The 22526-nt window shown below is 42.8% G+C and overlaps 2 protein-coding genes and 1 long non-coding RNA gene across 7 annotated transcripts; 1 reads left to right on the forward strand and 2 right to left on the reverse strand.

Annotated features, from left to right (window-relative positions):
* Positions 1-485: 485 nt before the first annotated feature.
* On the forward strand, positions 486-6053 carry LOC109882430 (uncharacterized). 3 transcript variants are annotated; one of them, XR_004210883.1, is made up of 5 exons: positions 486-3511; positions 3817-3936; positions 4402-4665; positions 4925-5188; positions 5495-6053. It is a non-coding gene; the product is annotated as an uncharacterized LOC109882430 (long non-coding RNA). The 3 variants fall into 3 exon arrangements; XR_004210884.1 differs by having other exon boundaries at positions 2170-3511; positions 4405-4665; XR_002254010.2 differs by having other exon boundaries at positions 3817-4665.
* A 2079-nt stretch (positions 6054-8132) lies between these two features.
* On the reverse strand, positions 8133-12166 carry LOC109882460 (trichohyalin). Its single transcript, XM_020474573.2, has 3 exons — positions 11697-12166; positions 8959-9423; positions 8133-8767 (listed from the first exon to the last, which is right to left on the reverse strand). Exons 1-3 carry the CDS (start codon positions 11938-11940, stop codon positions 8328-8330), a joined length of 1149 nt encoding a protein of 382 aa, XP_020330162.1. The 5' UTR covers positions 11941-12166; the 3' UTR covers positions 8133-8327.
* A 777-nt stretch (positions 12167-12943) lies between these two features.
* On the reverse strand, positions 12944-21408 carry LOC109882458 (glucose-fructose oxidoreductase domain-containing protein 2-like). 3 transcript variants are annotated; one of them, XM_031831014.1, is made up of 4 exons: positions 21145-21401; positions 15954-16307; positions 15315-15460; positions 12944-15157 (listed from the first exon to the last, which is right to left on the reverse strand). In XM_031831014.1, the coding sequence occupies exon 4, from the start codon at positions 15099-15101 to the stop codon at positions 14235-14237; it is 867 nt and encodes a 288-aa protein (XP_031686874.1). In that variant the 5' UTR covers positions 15102-15157; positions 15315-15460; positions 15954-16307; positions 21145-21401; the 3' UTR covers positions 12944-14234. The 3 variants fall into 3 exon arrangements, with proteins under 3 accessions (XP_031686874.1, XP_020330156.1, XP_020330157.1); XM_020474567.2 differs by lacking the exon at positions 15315-15460 and having other exon boundaries at positions 21145-21408; XM_020474568.2 differs by lacking the exons at positions 15315-15460; positions 21145-21401 and adding an exon at positions 16542-17381.
* Positions 21409-22526: the final 1118 nt, after the last annotated feature.

The following is a 22526-nucleotide window of genomic DNA, read 5'->3' on the forward strand; positions in this document are numbered from 1 at the left end:
GGGGTGCGCGCTAATAGCGTTTCAAACGTCACTCGCTCTGAGACTTGGAGTGGTTGTTCCCCTTGCTCTGCATGGGTAACGCTGCTTCGAGGGTGGCTGTTGTCGATGTGTTCCTGGTTCGAGCCCAGGTAGGGGCGAGGAGAGGGACGGAAGTTATACTGATACACTGGCAATACTAAAGTGCCTATAAGAACATCCAATAGTCAAAATGTATATGAAATACAAATCGTATAGAAAGAAATAGTCCTATAATTCCTATAACCTAAAGCTTCTTACCTGGGAATATCGAAGACTCATGTTAAAAGGAACCACCAGCTTTCATATGTTCTCATGTTCTGAGCAAGGAAAGTAAACATTAGCTTTTTACATGGCACATATTGCACTTTTACTTTCTTCTCCAACACTTTGTTTTTGCATTATTTAAACCAAATTGAACAGGTTTCATTATTTGAGGATAAATAGATTTCATTGATGTATTATATTAAGTTAAAATAAGTGTTCATTCAGTATTGTTGTAATTGTCATTACAAATAAAAAAAAACATCTGATAAAAATCGGTATTGAAAAATCATAATGGGTCGACTTCTACCTTTGACCACTCCCCCATTAGCCCAACCAGCTCTACTACACCTTCTCCAATCTCACTACTTCAGCTACCCCCCCCCCCCCAATCATGGAGGCAGTCTTGCTGTGGAGATTCATCTGACAGACTACACTGGGATGAAAGTCTATTTATCTGCAACCAAGGGGAGTATAAATCAGGTCTGCCCTACATTCCTAGAAGAAAAATAGAAGAAAAAAGTGCGATCTACAACGTCAAAGTGTCCTTCGGTTGTCCCCATAGGCAGGGCCGGATTAAGGAATCATAGGCCCCGGTGCTTTATTTTTTATTTAATAGTGCCCCTACACTTCCCGGCACACCATTTTCTGTAAACAAACCGTGCACCAAGATGCAAGGCGATGCATGGTAAATTTCCTGTTGAAACAGACGCCTCACAAGCCCCTTTATAATAAAGCCATAATAACATGCGTGATTTAGCATAGGCTACAGTTGAGTAGGGGCGTTTTTAGGATTTCCACACATTTGGTAGCAGGGTCCTGTTGCCTAACCATCACTTAATCAGTTGCCAGCCCAAGCCTCAAAAGACTCATCTCAGGAAGCCACAGAAAGGGAGAGAGAGAGTCCGAAGAACCATAATCTATTTCATAATAACAATCTTTTAATCCTGCTTCCACACAATGCCGAAATGCAGTAAGGTTAAGACCCTGGTGAGGACGACGAGCACACAGATGAGCTTCCCGAGACGGTTTCTGACAGTTTGTGCAGAAATTCTTCGGTTGTGCAAACCCACAGTTATCAGGTGTCCCGTGGCTGGTCTCAGAAGATCACGCATGTGAAGAAGCCAAATGTGCAGGCATGGTTACACGTGGTCTGTGGTTGTGAGGCCTGTACAAATTCTCTAAATTGACATTGAGGCAGTAGAGAAAGGAACATTAAATTCTCTGGCAACAGCTCGTGGAAATTCTTGCAGTCAGCATGCCAATTACACACTCCCTCAAAACATCTTAGAGTGGCCTTATATCGTCCCCAGCACAAGGTGCATCTGTGTAATGAACATGTTTAAATCAGCTTCTTCATATGCCACACCTCAGGTGGATTATCTTGGCAAAGAAGAAATGCTCACTAACAGGGACATAAACAAATGTGCACAACATTTTAGAGAAATAAGCTTGTTGTGCATATGGAACATGTCTGGGATCTTTTATTTCAACTCATGAAACCAACACTACATGTTGCGTTTAGATTTTTTGTGTGTGTGTGTGTGCAGAAGTTTGGGGTCACTTAGAAATGTCCTTGTTTTTTAAAGAAAAGCACATTTGTCCATTAAAATAACATCAAATTGATCAGAAATACAGCGTAGACATTGTTAATGTTATAAATTACTATTGTAGCTGGAAACGACAGATTCTTTTATGGAATATCTACATAGGCGTACAGAGACCCATTATCAGCAACCATCACGCCTGTGTTCCAATGGAATGTTGTGTAAACTAATCAAAGTTTATCATTTCAAAAAGGTTAATTTCTCATTAGAAAACCCTTTTGCATTTAAATTAGCACAGCAGTCTCAAGTTGAGGGAGTGCGTAATTGGCATGCTGACTGCAAGAATTTCCACCAGAGCTGTTGTCAGAGAAGGTAATGTTCCTTTCTCTACTGCCTCAACATCATTTTAGAGAATTTGGCAGTACATCCAACCAGCCTTAACTACTTTTTCTTGCCATTCATTCATATAATTAATATTATTATTTAGCCCTGGTAAGCCCCTGCATTATCCGGCCCTGCCCATATGAGAAACCTTTGAAATATAAATGTAGGTTCCAGGTAGAACTCTTTTGGGTTCCCTTTCTACAGAGGGTTCTACATGAAACTCAAAAGGCTCCTATGTGGAATTAATAAAGGGTTATTCTATGGGGACAGCAAAGAACCCTTGAGTGTACATACAGTATATCAGACATATATACTGTACGCAACCTTCCAATACATATCAGCATCAAAAGATTGTCAACTCCAACGACCCATGGATTTCAATATAAACTTCCTCTCAATTATATACTATATCAAGAACATATCTCAAAACAGCATTCATCTGAACATCTAAAACAAAGCACATTTACAATTACTCACTGTTCATTAAGAATTTCTCTAATATTTGTGTGTAAGTAATATACAGACCTATGTATCTGAATTGGAGATGGAGTTGTCACTGGTACAGTAAGTGCATTAGTGTACATGTAAGTATCAGTATGAGGGTGTTGATGCGTATCTCCCTAGATCTTATTCAGCATCGCAGAGATTTTGAACCCTGAACTACAGGTGAACCCACCCCCTGACATCCTCTCAGGGCTAAAGCGTAGACATGCCCCTGACATGGTTAAGTTCATCTTCTCTGTGTCTAAAACACCACCAACAAAATGGGTGAGTTACCATGCACTCCCAAGTTGCACATCACATGGCGAAAACATCTCAAACTTTTGTCAGGAATAATGTCTGTGAGGAGACTGTAGCGGGACAAATTGGCAAGATTCTCTTTGGTATTGAAGTTGAGAACATAACCATCTCTCACCTGTCAACACCATTCAACATGCCCAAATCTTAACTACAGGTAGCTACCATCAAAATCAACTTACCAGTGGTAAGATTTAAACAAGCTGCTTACATTGTCATTTTCTTTTCTTCAGGAAAAAGGAGAATACAACATGTGTCTACCTCATGCAGTCCATATTTATGACTCTGGTTATCTTTCAACTAATGGGAAATTTTGTATCAAATCGATATATTACGGGCTAATGCTTTGATAGAGCATGATATGAAGCAGAATGACTTATTCAAGAATGGAATATGAACATCTGTTTCTTACTGTTGGAGGTGAATGGGTCACTAACGGCTGCCACACCGATGCTCACTAACCAGACCATCTGTAGCTGTGACCACTTCTTTTTGCCCTCATGGTGAGATGATCCTAATTTTCATATTACTTCCCAGATTATATCTTAGTGTTTGCCATTTCCTTTCCTGAGATCTATTCATGGGCAGCATTTGCATATCTCCAGAGTCAAAAAGTCAGCTCCAGTTACCATAGTGCCATGCTGCCCTGAGAGGAATAGTCAATGCATTGAGATTATGTTCCAATATCCATATTCACTTCTTGTTTACTACGCACTGCCAAAGTAATATACAAATGGTATGTAGATAGTCTTAGGGTACTCAGATCTTTATGAATGTCATGTGCAGCACGATGTCACTGCTCCCACAGATCCCTGATGTGAAACTGAGTGAGGTCCATGCCAGGACGCTGAGCGTGCCCACCTGTGTGGGCAGAGCCATCTGTGTTCTTCTGCACAGTCACCTTATTGACTCACTGCCTCCAGCCTTTGTGAGTGACACCCGTCAAGCAAACACACATTTTAAATACTTAAATTGAACCCACCAATCACATTACAGTCGAGAAGGATTCAAACATTTCATAGGATATGGATATATGGACACAGAAAACACATCCTTCTCCATACAGCTAAGCTGCCCATGACTGCTGACAGAGGAGTACCTCGCTAGTTGCTTTGCCTTCGTCCGATGCAGGTCTGCAATCTGAAGGCCATGTATCGTCAGCCTATGTACATGGCCAAAGCTCCCAAGTATCACCACTACAAGTCAAAAGAGCAACTGTATACAAGAAAACATCAAACCAGCCTCCTCTGATAAGATAATGTTTGTGAATAAGCACTGATGGTGGTACTGTCTGTCTCACCTCACTAGCTATCAGGTTAATGAGGCGGTCATGTCTAGCTATGTATAAGTCCTTGTATGAATGGCAAACGACCACACACAAAATCTCTTTCAGAAGGAAATCTACTGAGCATGTCATGCTGGTTCATCTCCAGTTTGGGGCATCTCTGCTGTTACTCAACCTGCTGCTGTTGAGCAGTGTGGGTTTGGCCTTTGTGGGCCCTGCATCTATGGCCCCTGGCCTGTGTCCTGCTGTGGCCGCCCTGCTGCACAACTCACTGCTTCACCTGGATGGGCTAGCATCTGTACAGGCTGCTGGTCCTAGTCTACAACACCTACATGAGACACTACCGGCTGAAGCCAAGCCTGCTGGGCTGGGGTAAGAACAGCAGTTTCAGAACAGATACCACAGTTAAATAGTTAACAACAATGAACATGTCCAGACCAACAGCAAACTGAAAATCCAAAGCCTCAATCTGTCTCCTCTCAGGTGTTCCTGCTTGGTTGTATCCATTGTTGCAGCTGTCAGTACAGATTTCTATTGGCTGAATAGCAGAATGAGAGTTTATTAACAAACCATATCATATTGGTGCATTACTTACCAGCCCTAAGGAGGACTTTCTCCCTCTGATACACAGGTGCTGGATAAAAGACTGATGTGCTGTACGGCTCTGATGTGGCTTACCTGTTAGTGGTCCTGCTCTTCAACAGCACCATCTTCGTCATCACAACAATGCGCTCTGTCACGTCGCCGCAGGAGAAGAGGCGGAGCCGCAACATCACCTGCAGTGTTCTGAGGCTGACCTGCGCCATGGGCCTCACCTGGGGGCTCGGCTTCTTCTCCATTGGCTACACCAACTACGTCATCCTCTACGTCTTCACCATCCTCAAGTCACTTAAGGGTAAACTCATCTTTATCGGAGGGAACCAACGGCATACTTTATTTTCTATTTTTCCTTTCTATAACAGTGCGAAAACAAGCAAGTAACAGGGGTGAAAGACTTCCCGTACATACTATCTAAATAATGCTTATTCAGGAACATCACAATTTTACATTGCTAACAATGCAGATCGCAATAATGTAGTGCTGAGCTCCACAGACAAGTATGGCTGTTCTACACAGTATATTGCTTTCTGAACATTCAGCAATGTTGAGCTCTCCGGATACACCTCTGCTAGTTTATGACACTGCTTCCTGTTTTCCACAGGGTTCTTCCTGTTCCTGAGGATCTGTGTTAAGAGACTGCGGGGGCCAGAGCAGAGTTCCATGACAACTGGACAGAGCTCAAGCACCCACATTCTCTCCGTTGGAAGCGAGGTCTGGCCCTCTTCTGGAAGAACAAGGCAGTCAGTGCCTAAAGAGGGAGCAATTGGAGCAATTGCAGCAAATACATCCAAGTTCTGAACAAAAGCTCAATGAGATTAATGGAAATTACTAATGGAAATGAAGTACCGTGAAGGAATTGTTTGCGTCGGTCCCAAACAGTACATCACATTGTTAAATAAATAAATGTTGAAGCAGATAATCACTAAGAAAGAACTTGTTGTACTCCTATCGTTTAATTTCTTCCTGTTAAAATTAGATTTACTGTTTTTTTATGCCATGATGTATGCAAATTTCACCTAAAGCCTTCTATTATTATTTTCCTGGGATGGAAAGGGGGGTTGGATTAGGGTTGGGACTGTTCCCAGAGATTGTAATTGTAATGAATTGTAATGATTGTACACTTTAATTCTGTAATAAATATACCGTACCAGTCAACTTGACACACCTACTTCATTTGTACTATTTTCTGCATTGTAGAATAATAGTGAAGACATCAAAACTATGAAATAACACATACGGAATCATTTAGTAACTAAACGTTTTAAACAAATCAAAATATATTTTACATTTGAGTCTTCAAAGTAGCCACCCTTCCCCTTGACACCATTCTGTACTTCTGGCCCTTCTTTGGACACATAACAAACCTCCAGACGAGCTTCAATGCCAGACAGCTCTCCTTCCATGGCCTCCAACTGCTCTTAAATACAAGTCAAATTAAATGCATGCTTTTCAACCGATCACTGCCCACACCTGCCCGCCCATCCAGCATCACTACTCTGGACAGTTCGGACTTAGACTATGTGGACAATTTCAAATATCTAGGTGTCTGGTTAGACTGTAAACTCTCCTTCCAGACTCATATTAAGCATCTCCAATCCAAAATTAAATCGAGAATTGGCTTCCTATTTGACAAAAAAGCATCCTTCACTCATGCTGCCAAACATACCCTCATAAAACTGATCCTCTACCGATCCTCGACTTCAGCGATGTCATCTATAAAATAGCCTACAATACCCTACTCAATAAATTGGATGCAGTCTATCACAGTGCCATCTGTTTTGTCACCAAAGCCTCATATAATAGCCACCACTGCGACCTGTACGCTCGTTGGCTGGCCCTCACTTCATACTCGGCGCCAAACCCACTGGCTCCAGGTCATCTACAAGACCCTGCTAGGTAAAGTCCACCCTTATCTCAGCTCGCTGGTCACCATAGCAGCACCCACCTGTAGCACGCGCTCAAGCAGGTATCTCTGGTCACCCCCAAAACCAATTCCTCCTTTGGCCGCCTCTCCTTCCAGTTCTCTGCTGCCAATGACTGGAACAAACTACAAAAATCTCAAACTGGAAACACTTATCTCCCTCACTAGCTTTAAGCACCCGCTGTCAGAGCAGCTCACAGATCACTGCACCTGTACATAGCCCATCTATAATTTAGCCCAAACAACTACCTCTTTCCCTACTTTATTTAGTTTATTTTTTATTTTGCTCCTTTGCACCCCATTATTTTTATTTCTACTTCGCACATTCTTCCACTGCAAATCTACCATTCGAGTGTTTTACTTGCTATATTGTATTTACTTTGCCACCATGGCCTTTTTTTGCCTTTACCTCCCTTATCTCACCTCATTTGCTCACATCGTATATAGACTTGTTTATACTGTATTATTGACTGTATGTTTGTTTTACTCCATGTGTAACTTTGTGTCGTTGTATGTGTCGAACTGCTTTGCTTTATCTTGGCCAGGTCTCAATTGTAAATGAGAACTTGTTCTCAACTTGCCTACCTGGTTAAATAAAAGGTAAAATAAAAATAATAAAAAATTGAATTCAAGGCACACAACCAGCATGGACACCACAGCATTCTGCAACAATACGCCACCCCATCTGGTTTGCGCTTAGTGGGACTATCATTTGTTTTTCAACAGGACAATGTAACACCACACCTCCAGGCTGTGTAAGGGCTATTTTACCAAGGAGTGATGGAGTGCTGCATCAGATGACCTAGCCTCCATAATCACCCAAACTCAACCCAATTGAGATGGTTTTGGATGAGTTGGCCCGCAGAGTGAAGGAAAAGCAGCCAACAAGTGCTCAGCATATGTAGGAACTCCTTCAAAATGGTTGGAAAAGCATTCCAGGTGAAGCTGGTTGAGAGAAAGCCAAGTGTGTAAAGCTGTCATCTAGGCAAAGTGTGGCTACTTCAAAGAATCTCAAATATATTTTGATTTGTTTGACACTTTTTTAGTTACTACATTCCAAGTGTTATTTCATAGTTTTGAGGTCTTGACAATTCTTCTACTATGTAGAAAATAATAAAAAATAAAGAAAAACCATTGAATGAGTAGGTGTAGCCTAACTTTTGACTGGTAATGTATATAAAAAATATATTTTTTAAAGAAATATGTTATACCCCTAACTCAAATGAGTCACTTTATTCTATAGTACAATGATTTAATGGTAGGTCGTCTTCTGCACGAGGACTTTCTATACTCCTGAACTAAAAACTCCACAACTTAATGACATGGTACTGGTTTATTTTCATTTAAAAAAAGTTAAGTATTTACATCACTAAACCCTCTCCAGAGTGCATTCACCCACCATCTCCCTCCTTTTAGAGAGGTGTTTGAGGTAGAGTCTGAATGCATGGTGATGGGATAGGTTGTCAACTTCTGAACATTACAGTATCGTCCGGTTGGCTTACTGAAACATCCCCTAACCAAGAACCTCTTCCCTCATAGTCACCTCCTGTTCCTGTACCACGTCCCCCTGGAATAACCCAGTGGTTCGGTCCACTGTCTGCACCGGACTCCTGTCTTGCCCATACTCCCTTCGTAAGCACTCCAGCTCCTCTCTCTCTCTTTGCATCCTTTCCTTCTCCAACTGCAACTCCACTCGCTCTCTCTGCAGGTCTTCCCTCTCCCTCTGCAGGGAGCGGGCCTCCTGCTCTTGGCTTCTCCTCAGGGTCTCCAGGGCCTCTTTCTCTGCAGATGTCTCTCTGGTGTTGGCCCGACGTAGTGTCTCCAGGAGCTCCCTCTGCTGCTCCAGCGCCCGTGCCTCCTGCTGCTGAGCACTCCTCAAGGCCTCCGTCAGCTCACGCTCCCTCTCCAACACACGCACCTCCCCCTCACATGCTCCCATCATATCAAATGCATCTACAGAGTGAGAGAAAGAGAGCGGAGACAGGAAAGACAGCATGAAATCAAGAGCTCAGATTCTCTAACTTATGTAATTTCATAAATGAACACACGTATGAGCATCAGTTCTTCAAATACAGAATAATACAGTATTTTGGGATCAACTTGAGCAACACCGACATTCACATATATACAGTCATCAGACCGACCTGGAAATTTCCCTGGGCTTTGTTTCAGTGCAACCTCTCCAATTCTCCTTGACAGGTTGGTGTGTTTGGGTCCTGAGTCGCCATCTCTGCGCAATGTCTTCTGGACACCGCTGGTCTTCTGTTTCTTGATGTGGCACTCCAGGCGAGCAAAGGCATCTGGATGTCTCTTGGAGAGGTGGCGCAGCAGGTTGCTGGTGCTGCTCTGGTGCTGGATCTTCTCATTGCAGATCAGACAAAGCGCGCGGTTCTGCTCCTCCAAACGCTCGTAGTGCGTCCACACGGAGCTCCACTTCCGGCCGGATGGTGTGGCCCCTGCACTGCCCTGGCCCACAATCCCAGCCCCGCTGTCTCGGACCACAGCATGATCCTCTGCTGCCTTCAGGATGCCATTGATGGCGCTTGCAATGTCTGCATCACTCACCGAGGCTGCCTGCTCTGGGGGCTGCTCCTCTAGTGCTACCTCCACTGAAACACAAACAGACCAGCAAAAAACAAAATACAAAAAATAAGTTACTCCACTGAGGACTGTCTGACAACCATTCACCTAAAAATGTGTTGCTATCTATCTTACTACAAAAGTATGTGGACATCCCTTCAAATTAGCAGATTCAGCTATTTCAGCCACACCCATTGCTGACAGGTGTATAAAATCTAGCACACAGCCATGTAATCTCCAGAGACAAACATTGGCAGTAGAATGGCCTTACTTAAAGTGGCACAGTCATAGGATGCCACCTTTCCAACAAGTTAATTTGTCAAATCTCTGCCCTGGTCAACTGTAAGCGCTGTTACTGTGAAGTGGAAACGTTTATGTGCAACAACGGCTCAGCCACGAAGTGGTAGGCCATACAAGCTCACAGAATGGGACTGCCAAGTGCTGAAGCGCGTAGCTCATTAAAAAAAAAACCTGTCCTAGGTTGCAACACTCACTACAGAGTTCCAAACTGCCTCTGGAAGCAACGTCACCACAAGAACTGTTTGTTGGGAGTTTAATGACATGGTTTTCCATGGCCTTAGATCACCATGCAAGATGCCAAGCGTCAGCTGGCATGGTGTAAGCTCACCGCCATTTGACTCTGGAGTAGTGGAAACGTTCTCAGGAGTGATAAACCACACTTAACCTTCTGGCAGTTCGATGGACTAATATTGGTTTGGCGGATTCCAGGAGAACGCTACCTGCCCCAATGCATCGTGCCAAATGTACAGTTTTTTGGAGGAATAATGGTCTGGGGCTGTTTTTTTATTTATTTTTTAAATAGGTTCGGCCTAGGCCCCTTAGTTCCAGTGAAGGGAAATCTTAAAGCTACAGCATTCAATTACATTCTAGACGATTCTGTGCTTCCAACTTTGTGGCAACAGTTTTGGGAAGGCCCTTTCCTGTTTCAGCATGACAATGCCCATGTGCACAAAACGAGGTCCATACAGAAATGGTATGTGGAGATCAGTATGCACATACATAACTAATGGATTTGAGCCCTGAATGCTGCTTGGTTGAAAGCCATGGGAATGACAAAAACAAAGAAGGACATAGCAATCAGGCTCCTCAGGGGTTTGTGGTATATGGCCAATATACCACGGCTAAGGGATATGTCCAAAGAACAGTCCTATTTATTGGCCATATACCACACCTCCTTGGGCCTTATTGTTTAATCATAGCAGTCAAAACAATTTAAAATCAACATCCATTGATAGAAAATAATCTGGAGTTTAATAAGGGCGATTTAGATTCTCTTGCAACATTCTTAACTTGCAAAATTCGGTTTCCCATTAAAATAATAATTCTTGCTTCTTTACCCTACGTTGATATTCCTTAATTCGCTCGATAAAGTTATGGAAAAGGGTTTCATGGCTAAATTAGGCATAACCTCTGACGCTGCAAAACAACATTTTGGGGATAATTTTCAGGCCTTGTGGGCGCGTTTTCAGAGGTCATTGGGTTAGACATGTTTACTAAACCTGGCAACACTGCGTGGCTTGTTCAATTAACCTGAAGTTGCAGACATGCTGCCCCAAACGTAAGGAGTGTTATCACAAATCAATTCGTAGATCAGCATGTTTCTCCACGATCACTACATTGTAACGTTGGGTCAGCAACAGCTGATTCCGGACACAGACAACGTAGCTGCTAACGTTACAAGCTAGCTAACTTTTGGTGAAAACATTCAGCATTGTGTGCAGCATAATATAGCTAGTTGGTAAGCAGCATTCCATTCGTTTATATTTAGTGTGACTGGCTCAGCTAGCATAATAAGTCTTCCCATAGATGTCCAGCCATTGATCGAACGACTATCCATTTAAAAAGGGCGACTCGGCAGAAATTTTTATATAAACTAATGACATTTTTGACAGCGGTGGCAACAATTACCCACCGCTGCTAAATGAATATAGGCTAAACACTGCCTTTAGGCCATGATCAAAAATAACTAAGCATCTGAGGTCAGAAAGACACACACATTAGGCAGTCAACCAAACTTTGCAACCAGTCTTTCCGCTTTGACCCGAGACTCGTAACACTTGGATATGAGGGACGTTAACATAGCTAGCCCGGCCTAGTATGGGTACAAATGTGTGCTAGCTAGTTGAGTTAGCATCTGGGCTAACACAATGGAAACATTTGACTGAATAACTAAACACCGTATGTGCATCACACGTTGGTTGACGAATGAAAGTTTGATACACTTTACATTCGCATTACCTGATATTCGAGTATGACAACTTCACATAATATCAAATCATACCATCACAATAGTCTTCACTGTTAATCATCATTGGTTGACTGTTGTCGTCCGCCGCCACAGACCGCCTATCTTTTGATGCTGCCGCGCTACTATACTCGTTCAGGTGTTTGCTTCGCAAATGCCTTAGCATGTTCGTGGTGTGGCCGCAATGAAGGACGGTCTCCAAACACAGCAGACAAGTCACTTTCTTCTCGTCTACTGCTCTGAAAAAAGACCAAACGACACTTCGCTTTCTAGGCGCCATCTTCACATAAACGTCTCGTCGGTCGTCACTAGTTACCACAGCCTCAATGTCATAAAGCTCGCCTATTTATATCATTTATTTTATTAAATTGTGGTTTTAAACCTAACCTTAAACAAACTGCTAACCTTAAATGAAGACCACATGTTTTTTCATTAATTTCTACGATGTAGCCCTTTTGACTTTGTGGTGACTAATAGACGTCTCATCAGCGACCCCAATAAGTACTTCCGGGTCACGACATTTCTGAAACGTTATAGTGTCGCGGCGAGTCGACTGTTATACGGATGATGTATTTGTGCACATGCGCTTAGCTATCTAACGTCGCCTACAAGTGTGATCGGGGATTTCTCTTGAAAAAAAGCAGTTTTATTTGTATCTTCATTTTGGTGTCACATGCGGAAAACTGACAGCAATCCTTGCCCAATCGCGTCATAGAACTGCTTATGCTTCCAGATGCACAACCAAAATTGCTGACATGTCAGAACATCTGACAGGGGTCTAGAGAACAAAACAGCCATTATCGGTGCGTCCTTGACCCGCTCAAACTACGCGAGTCCCGGCTGTTCTGATCCTAACCCAAAATCAGAGGATTTTACCCCGATCATGACAACTTGTCTGGGACGCCAAAACATGACGAATTCGTGGCAAAATCGTATAGTGTCTGCATTATACCTTAGTGATTGAGAGTTGCTTGAATGCTGGAAAATTACACTAACGCTGCCACCTATCGTATTTGCAGTTTTCATCGAAAGCCTGCAGCAGAGAATTGGAACCCCTAGCCAATCTAAATTATCAACATTGTGATGCAGTGCACTTTTGGGCAGTCTAATTGTACATCCATCATTTGAATGAGACCCCAATTCATAGGGGAAGATTGGAGCTATCATTCAATTAACATTGTGTTGTGTGGATTACTTTACACTACTGGAAAACATTTACATGTTATCAGTCATTTTTGAAAATCCTCACGTCTGAGTAAATTAAACACGCATGGAGGCAGCAATACTAGTCAGATATTTATTAACTTGGGAGCTGACAGGATTGCACGGTGTTTTCACAGCCTCTGTCCACTCCCCTGAAAATAAAATCACAGGTATTCTGTGTAACAGTGATAACACCAAGTAAAACTGAAATAACTTACAACAAAATATAAATATCCATTTGTCTTGTTTTGCACGCTTTGTACAAAATAATAAAATGCAGTACTACAGGATACTTCTTAACGTAGCTCTTTATTAGCTAGCTACAACTGCATGTTCACTTATCTCCAACCATGATCAACTGACCTTGACCTAACCCTCTGGGTCGTCTTAACCAATCATAGCACAGTATGATACGGCGGTAAAATGCATCCAATTATAATTCAGTATGTTTACACATATGAATATTACACCATTAACAAACATCTTATAGCTTATCAGCCACATTTCCACTTGCTGAACACATACTAATTAAATAAAACAGCCTTTCTTCGTAAAAACGCAAAAGTAAAAAGGAAATAAATACAGTAGTCTTTCCACCATATAGGTGGACACATTCTATTCACAGGCTTGCACACACACAGCACAGGGTTGTAGTAGCATTTTATCAATGCAAGAGATGCTGATATGGAAAATGGGATCAACAATCAATATAATAAAAAAATACAAATATACACATCAAATAATAATTCACGGAAAGTCAAGGGGGATTGCATATGAGTAACTCTGCTGTGATGGCAGTCTGATGATGATGATACGCATCATCTTGTAAACTCTACGAGAAGTTGTAAAGTTAGATTTTTTTAATGAAATTCTTGAGTTAGTAAGTTAGTTACTTTTAAATAGTATGTTTTTTATGTGTATAATACACATTTGTGTAAGAGAAAACCCAACATTTCATCTGTGACATGTATGTAAACAACTCCAAACATTTCTTTCATCGGCAGAAGTAGTGAGGCACAGTGAGAAACTGTAGCATGAATACTAAACACTTCCTCCTTCAAGGTGTTCACTGATTTGATAGGAATGTGTGTCGGTAAGGTGAACTAGGGTTGGATTGTCTGGAAAATGTAAAAACGCACACACAAAAACTCTGCTGAGAAGAAGAGTTCACATCCAGTAGAGTGTGCCCACCAGTCTGCCTGCCTGTGGCTTCTTGCAGGGCAGGATGCTGTGGCTTTGAGTGTGGCCCTGATGCACGGAAGAGGTCGCCAGACACAGGGTAGTGGTTGATAGGGGACAGTCTCCTCAGGACAGGCCATAGAGGCTGTCTGTAGGTCATTTATATTAGTGTGTGTGTATATAAATGAGTACTCAGTTCTTGTTTATCAGCAGCACCTCACAGAGGTTTTGGTTGGGATCTGGTTCCTGAGTCATGACCTCCACACTTTCCCACTCACCGCTGCGGCTTGACCGTTTCACCGCCTCCACCACCGTCTGCACATACAGCCCATCCTCAAACGTCGACGCCATAGCAACCGGCCCCCGCGCCCACATCCGACGCTCTTCCTGTGCCTGGAAAGCATCTTTTAGAGCCGTAACCATGGAGCCTAGCCCCCGCAGGTGTGGCAGGGGGACATCCTTGACCTCTTGTCCCGTCCCTCCGCTGTCCCCTAGCAGCAGCTCCTCCTCTTTCCCTCCATTGCGCTGCCCATACAGCTCTGTCCCCCTGGCAATCAGCCTCCCTGCTGACCCAACAACCATCACCTCGTGGACAAAGGCCCCCGGCATGTTGAAGTTCAGAGTCACAGTGCAGCACACTCCTGACCCAGTCCCAGTCCCTACCCCTCTACCAGAAGCAGACCCTCCCATCAGCATCTGGAAGAAACTGAAGTCATCGCTGGTGACGCAGCGGATCCCGTGGATTGCTCCGTTCTGCCCCACGAAAGTCCGGAGAAGGCCGTGCACCCGCACCGCCCGTGCTCCCGTCAGGTGACTCAGAAGGTCCACGAGGGAAGAGCCAACCGTGTGGAGCCCGCCACCCCCCATCAGCTCCTCGCAGGTCCAGCCGTATGATTGATCGAGCAGACTGGGGCCATAGACACGGGCGTCGCACACTTGCAGCTCACCCACGTATCCCTCTGCCAGCAACTGCCGCATTGCTACGAACGCTGGGAGGAAGCGCAGAGCATTACCCACAATGCTCAGCAACTGGGGGTAGTATTGCGCAGCAGTCACCATCTTGAACGCGTCCACAGCGGTAGCAGCCTTCTCACATACCACATTCTTACCTATCCCTGAGAGAGAGAGAGTGAGAGAGAGAGCGCGAGAGAGAGAGAGAGGTGTTCTTGAAAATACCTCTATGCTTCAACAACCACCATGTGTGTATGTAGGTTGTGGCACTATTTATTAACTGTGTGTGTGTCTATATGCAAATATAACCTCAGCCCTGACCTTAAAGCCCCACCCAACACAGGAATGCCACCATTCGGTCGACTCAGTAGGAGGAAGAACATACTGTCCAGACCCCTCTGCCGCACGTGCACACACACACCTCCCTTCACCTTCCGGTTGGTGGAGACACTCTCAGGAAGCAGAAACTAAAACAGGAAGCTGAGGTCAACGCTCAGGAATTCACCCAGATAAGACGGTCACCTCCTTTGACATAACCTACTAGTACCTCAAAACTCACGATTCAGTTAAAGCTTATAGGCAACTATTGTAAATCAGTCAGAATACAGTGAAAGACAGAGAGGGCTCAATAGAGACTAAGAGAAGGGATGTAGTGAGAGAGGAAAAAAGAACCTGGGGGGGAGATGAGTCCATAGCATTGCTTCCCTACAGCCTCGTCAAGTATTTGTGTGCTATGAAAACACAGTATGAGTATTCTGTGTATTGGCTGAGCGTTGTGTAGGCATTGTGCCAATGTTTGTGGTGTAAACACTGGGATTGTTACAGCGATTAACCACGCTCTCCCACGCGGCAGAGGCAGGAAAGAACCAAAGTCTGCACACTTCCTGGGTGGGGCTGGACACCATAGAACCCAACTGTGTGTGTGTACAAGCGTGCATGCATGCATTTGTGTTGTCTTACCCAGGGCTTTGACTGCAATCTGCCGTGTGAGTGGGGGTGAGATGTAGATGCAGACCAGATCAACATCAGGGTGCAATAAGACATCGTCCGATTGGCTGGTGTGAAACAGAATGCCCAGCTCCTGCGCCAGGGAGCTTGCCTCCTCCTCGCTCCTCCCCCAGAGCGCGTGTACCTCAAACCCTTCCCCCCGCAGCAAAGGAACTAGCACCCGTGCCGTACTCCCTGTGCCAAACACACCAACACCAGGCAACATTGCTGCCACTCCACTTCACTGTATGTCTGGTTGGCACCACACAGACACGCAAGCATCCCAACGTCGTCCTCTTCTCTCACAGTGGTAGTATCTGTTGTTGCCTGGCAACACAGGAAAATGTTTTAGAATTATTATTATGTACAATGGAGAAACTAAACATTGAATTACTTTTACATGTATTGCATGATTATAAACGTCCAAGACTACCTGCTCCTCTGTCCTACTATCAACACATTTTTAGACCAGATGTGACTTAACCAAAGATTTTTGGTATCCATTACTGCGAGTTACAGATTTGCCTATAAAAAACGTTGCCAGAGGTTTTTCCAACTAACCTGGTATTGATTGAGATAAACGGGTCCACCCCAAAGTGTCGCATGTCATGATGACATTCGTGTCTCGATCAGTGAGAGAAGATTTGAAATAGACAAGATGGCGACGTACACATTGTTAGATTACTTCATGGAGAGAAGCATTTACTCATTTTAACAATGAAGCATTTTAGAAATTCCAAACGCACCACTTGCAACTGGACATTTATGTAGATACATGTTTTGTCGAATCGAGAACGAGGATAGTGTCGCCAATATCAGGTTAGTTAAAACTTATTATCAAAAACAATTTGATATTCATACCTATGGTTCTATGGCTGATAACCAAGTAGTTTACACTACAGAACTGCAAAGACTGCTACTTATGCATGTGTGAGTTAAGCATAACCATAGCTCTCAAACCCCCTACAGTTCTCAGCCATTAGCTTTCCCCCAGACTGCCTTGTGTGAACTACAACCTGTAGCTGTGTTTTAACGTTTGGAAATGTCAAGTCATCGTTTGCGATACGGCCCTCATCAGCGAGAAACAATCCTTCAGATAAAGAATACACTTACTGTAGCAGTTTTGCACAGTTCCATACAGCTATGGGTACTTCCATCCTACCAAACTACACTTCGAGTTATGCTTACATACAGGTGTTCGGAGCATGCTAGATTGCTAATTAGCACAGGTGGTCAGCTTTTGTCTTCAGTCTGTTTTCCGTAAACAAGAGCTGTAACACTGAGATATGGCAGAGTGGGAACACTAATCCTATCAAGGTGTGTATAAACGTAACCTTTTGTTTTCTGAAAATTATTTATTGCTGATATGAAAGGTCCATATGCTTCCAAAACCTTACTGCAAGTGATACATGTTAATGTTCAGACCGAGTGACGGGGATCTCAACAAAATTTCCCTCTAAAGAAGACGCCTTTGTACAATTAGTCTTATTATGTGTAATGGAACTGAGAGTCATGACCTAGGGCTAGGCAGAACCATATCCAGACTGAACAAAAATATAAAACGCAACATAAGTGCATGTACAGTGGGGCAAAAAAGTATTTAGTCAGCCACCAATTGTGCAAGTTCTCCCACTTAAAAAGATGAGGCCTGTAATTTTCATCATAGGTACACTTCAACTATGACAGACAAAATGAGAAGAAAAATTCCAGAAAATGACATTGTAGGATTTGTAATGAATTTATTTGCTAATTACGGTGGAAAATAAGTATTTGGTCACCTACAAACAAGCAAGATTTCTGGCTCTCACAGACCTGTAACTTCTTCTTTAAGAGGCTCCTCTGTCCTCCACTCGTTACCTGTATTAATGGCACCTGTTTGAACTTGTTATCACTATAAAAGACACCTGTCCACAACCTCAAACAGTCACACTCCAAACTCCACTATGGCCAAGACCAAAGAGCTGCCAAAGGACACCAGAAACAAAATTGTAGACCTGCACGAGGCTGGGAAGACTGAATCTGCAATAGGTAAGCAGCTTGATTTGAAGAAATCAACTGTGGGAGCAATTATTAGGAAATTGAAGACATACAAGACCGCTGATAATCTCCCTCGATCTGGGGCTCCATGCAAGATCTCACCCCGAGAGAGCTGGGACCAAAGTAACAAAGCCTACCATCAGCAAGGGCATTGAATATGAAACGTGGCTGGGTCTTTCAGCATGACAGTGATCCCAAACACACCGCCCGGGCAATGAAGGAGGGGCTTCGTAAGAAGCATTTCAAGGTCCTGGAGTGGCCTAGCCAGTCTCCAGATCTCAACCCCATAAAAAATCTTTGGAGGGAGTTGAAAGTCCATGTTGCCCAGCAACAGCCCCAAAACATCACTGCTCTAGAGGAGATCTGCATGGAGGAATGGGCCAAAATACCAGCAACAGTGTGTGAAAACCTTGTGAAGACTTACAGAAAACGTTTGACCTCTGTCATTGCCAACAAAGGGTATATAACAAAGTATTGAGATAAACTTTTGTTATTGACCAAATACTTATTTTCTACCATAATTTGCAAATAAATTAATTTTAAAAATCCTACAATGTGATTTTTCTGGATTTTTTTTCTCATTTTGTCTGTCATAGTTGAAGTGTACCTATGATGAAAATTACAGGCCTCTCTCATCTTTTTAAGTGGGAGAACTTGCACAATTGGTGGCCGACTAAATCCTTTTTTTCCCCACTGTAAGTTTTGGTCCCATGTTTAATCCCAGAAATCTTTCATCCACACAAAAAGCTAATTTCTCCCAAATTTTGGGCACAAATTTGTTTAAATCCCTGTTAGTGAGGATTTCTCCCTTTCCAAGATAATAACACTATGAAGTTTCTAAAACTGTTTGAGTATAACCAAACTCATGGCAGGCAAAAACCTGAGAAAAAAATCCAACCACGAAGTGGGAAATCTGAGGTTTGTAGTTTTTCAACTCTTTTCCTATCGAATACACTGTCTATGGGGTGCACTTCCTAAGGCTTCCACTAGATGTCAACAGTCTTTGGAACCTTGTTTGATGCTTCTACTGTGAAGTGGGGGCAAATGAGAGGGGATTGCGTCAGAGGTAGAGTGCAGAGTGCCATTAGCTGACCACGCGCGTTCACATGAAAGTTAGCTTGCTTTCCATTGCATTTCTACAGACAAAGGAATTCTCCGGTTGGAACATTATTGAAGATGCATGATAAAAATATCCTAAAGATTGATTCTATACATCGTTTGACATGTTTCTACGGACTTTTTTGACTTTGTCTGCACGCGCGTCATGAATTTGGATTACTGGGCTAAACGCGCAAACAAAAAGGAAGTATTTGGACATAAATGATGAACTTTATCGAACAAATCAAACATTTATTGTGGAACTGAGATTCCTGGGAGTGCATTCTAATGAAGATCATCAGAGGTAAGTGAATATTTATAATGCTATTTCTGACTTCTGTTGACTACACAACATGGAAGATATCTGTTTGGCTGGTTTTGGTCTCTGAGCGCTGTACTCTGATTATTGTATGGTGTGCTTTGTCCGTAAAGCTTTTTTGAAATCTGACACAGCGGTTGCATTAAGGAGAAGTGGATCTAAAGTTCCATGTATAACACTTGTATTTTCATCAACATTTATGATGAGTATTTCTGTAAATTGATGTGGCTCTTTGCAAAATCACTGGATGTTTTTGGAACTACTGAACATAACGTGCCAATGTATACTGAGATTTGTTTAATATAAATATGAACTTTATCGAACAAAACATACATGTATTGTGTAACATTAAATCCTATGAGTGTCATCTGATGAAGATCATCAAAGGTTAGTGATTCATTTATCTCTATTTCCGCTTTTTGTGACTCCTCTCTTTGGCTGTAAAAATGGCTGTGTTTTTCTGTGACTAGACACTCACCTAACATAATCGTTTGTGGTGCTTTCGCCGTAAAGCCTATTTGAAATAAGACACTGTGGTGGGATTAACAAGAACTGTATCTTTAAAATGGTGTGAAATACTTGTATGTTTGAGGAATTTTAATTATGAGATTTTTGTTGTTTGAATTTGGCACCCTACACTTTCATGGGCTGTTGTCATATCGATCCCGTTAGCTGGATCTCAGCCCAAAGAGGTTTTAAGGGAGCATGCAATTGGCATGTTGATTGCAGGAATGTCCACCAGAGCTGTTGCCAGAAAATGTCATGTTAATTTCTCTAACATAAAGCGCCTCCAACATCATTTTAGAGAATTTGGCAGTACGTCCAACAGGCCTCACAACTGCAGAAGACGTGTAAGCCGTGTGGGCAAGCGGTTTGCTGATGTCAACGTTGTAAACAGAGTGCCCCATGGTGGGTTATGGTATTGGCAGGCATAGGCTATAGGACTCAAACACAATAGCATTTTATCAATGGCAATTTGAATGCACAGAGATACCGTGACAGGATCCTTAAGCCCATTGTCCTGCTATTCATCCTGATGAAATCACCTCATGTATCAGCATGATAATGGCAAGGATCTGAACACAATTCCTGGAAGATGGAAATGTTCCAGTTCTGACATGGCCTACATACTCACCAGACATGTCACCCATTGAGCATGTTTGGGATGCTCTGGATTGATGTGTTCGACAGAGTGTTCCAGTTCCCGACAATATCCAGCAACTTCGCACAGCCATCGGAAAAGAGTATGACAACATTCCACAGGCCACAATCACCAGCCTCATCAACTCTATGTGAAGGTGATGCATCTTGCTGCATGAGGGAAATGGCGATCACACCAAATACAGACTGGTTTTCTGATCCACCCCTTACCTTTTTCTTTAAGGTATCTGTGACCAACGGATGCATATCTGTATCCCCAGTCATGTGAAACTAATAGATTAGGTCCAAATTTATTTCAAATGATTGATTTCCTTATATGAACTGTAACTCGGTAAAATCGTTAATTGTTGCGTTTATTTTTGTTCACATAAGTTAGCTAACATTAACGATCCAGTGGCTGGGGAGACAGACGCCCAGGGGTTCTGGATAAGGATTTAGAAAATCGATGAGATCTTTATAACCACTCTTGTGACTAGGATATATTTTGGTGGTTTAGCTAGATGACTTTTGCTCCGCCGATTGTTAGGAGGCTATGCCGTGTAACGTTACCTGCTGATGTGATGACGTCCCTCGTCTCGGTCAGACTCCCGGTGGTCGTTTAATCTGTGGCAGCGAGACTCACCATTCACATTCAGGTCAAAAGTTAATGGTATCAGAGCAAGACTCTCAATTTATTCACACTTCTGTATTCTGTCGTCAGTATACTTTTCGAGGTTCACTTTGGGCATCCGCGTTCGCCCAGCATCCGTCTTTCTTCACGACGTTGTCCTGATGAGTTTGCGCAGTGTTGTCGGAGAGACACAATTCCAGGCACGTTCATCAGAGCAACGCCCGGACTGGTTCGGAGGAGGGCTCCCAAGGCATCAAGACCCACGCCATTGGCCGTTCGATAGCCAATGAGCTCTCAGCAATGCTTTCACCACGGCGTTCGAGCCTTCGAGGAGAAGCAGTCTGCCTGCAGCAGTGCCGCGTCCAACCAGCTAGTTCGATTGACTGACAGCGAGTTAAATGCTACGCTACATGTAAATTAAGGAAGCTTGCTAAGGAATTAGATATGGTTTACGAGTATAATTACTTGTTTTCAGATTCAAAAATAGAGCTTAAATTGCATCATTGACATTGTCAAAGACGTACACACATTGGTATGCTGCGTTGCACTTCATGAAATCAAGAAAAAAACTGGCGACTTTGACAGACTGAGCAGTAGCCTACACTGGAAGAAAGTGAAGACAACTCAGTAAGGTAGCTAGTTACTATAATTTATCTGTCTATGATGTGTCACTCTGAAATTACAAAATGTCTGTACACTTTTAATTCAATAGCGTGTGCATGTCGTTACATATAAAACAGCACCCACCAGTATCATGAAAGGTAATAGGAAGTCGACCTAATGGTAAATGTTAATTCTGAAATATTGTGATACATGGCATGCATACAAAAGTATTAGTTATTATATTAATGCCATTTTGACATTTATGTTTCCATCAATGACGGGGGGGGGTGTATATATATATATATATATATATATATATATATATATATATATATATATATATATATATTATATAATAATTTAATTTTTTATCATTCCAAGACATGTCAATCAGCAGTAGATCCAACAGTGTCCTCCCCACCCCTGGGATGGTGAAAAGCTGAGGGATGGGCCTGGAGAAATATAAATGATCTCAGATTCATAGATGGCGCTATGGATGCAAGGACTGACCATCCATGATATCAAAATTATAGTTTTAACCATGTTTTGAGGCTATATAGTGTTTGTTTACAAACGGAGTAAAACAAGTATGTATTTTGGGTTCTGATGGGACAGTTGAACTAAGCTCATGAGGCATTTCTAAGTTATATTCTTCAATAATCATTGGATGCATATTTAATTTCAGTCCAAAAATGGATGTACTGTAGTAACTTCTGAT

Source organism: Oncorhynchus kisutch, linkage group LG8, assembly GCF_002021735.2.
Source record: "Oncorhynchus kisutch isolate 150728-3 linkage group LG8, Okis_V2, whole genome shotgun sequence".
NCBI classification, from domain to species: Eukaryota; Metazoa; Chordata; class Actinopteri; order Salmoniformes; family Salmonidae; genus Oncorhynchus; species Oncorhynchus kisutch.

Coding starts and splice junctions, on each gene's coding strand:
- LOC109882460 (XM_020474573.2), bottom strand. CDS start 11,940: ATGGCGCCTAGAAAGCGAAGTGTCGTTTGGTCTTTTTTCAGAGCAGTA. Junction 9,424..11,696: donor CAGTGAAGACTATTGTGATG/GTATGATTTGAT, acceptor TTTGTGTTTCAG/TGGAGGTAGCACTAGAGGAG. Junction 8,768..8,958: donor AAGCCCAGGGAAATTTCCAG/GTCGGTCTGATG, acceptor CTCACTCTGTAG/ATGCATTTGATATGATGGGA.
- LOC109882458 (XM_020474567.2), bottom strand. CDS start 16,206: ATGTTGCCTGGTGTTGGTGTGTTTGGCACAGGGAGTACGGCACGGGTG. Junction 15,158..15,953: donor GATTGCAGTCAAAGCCCTGG/GTAAGACAACAC, acceptor TCTCTCTCTCAG/GGATAGGTAAGAATGTGGTA.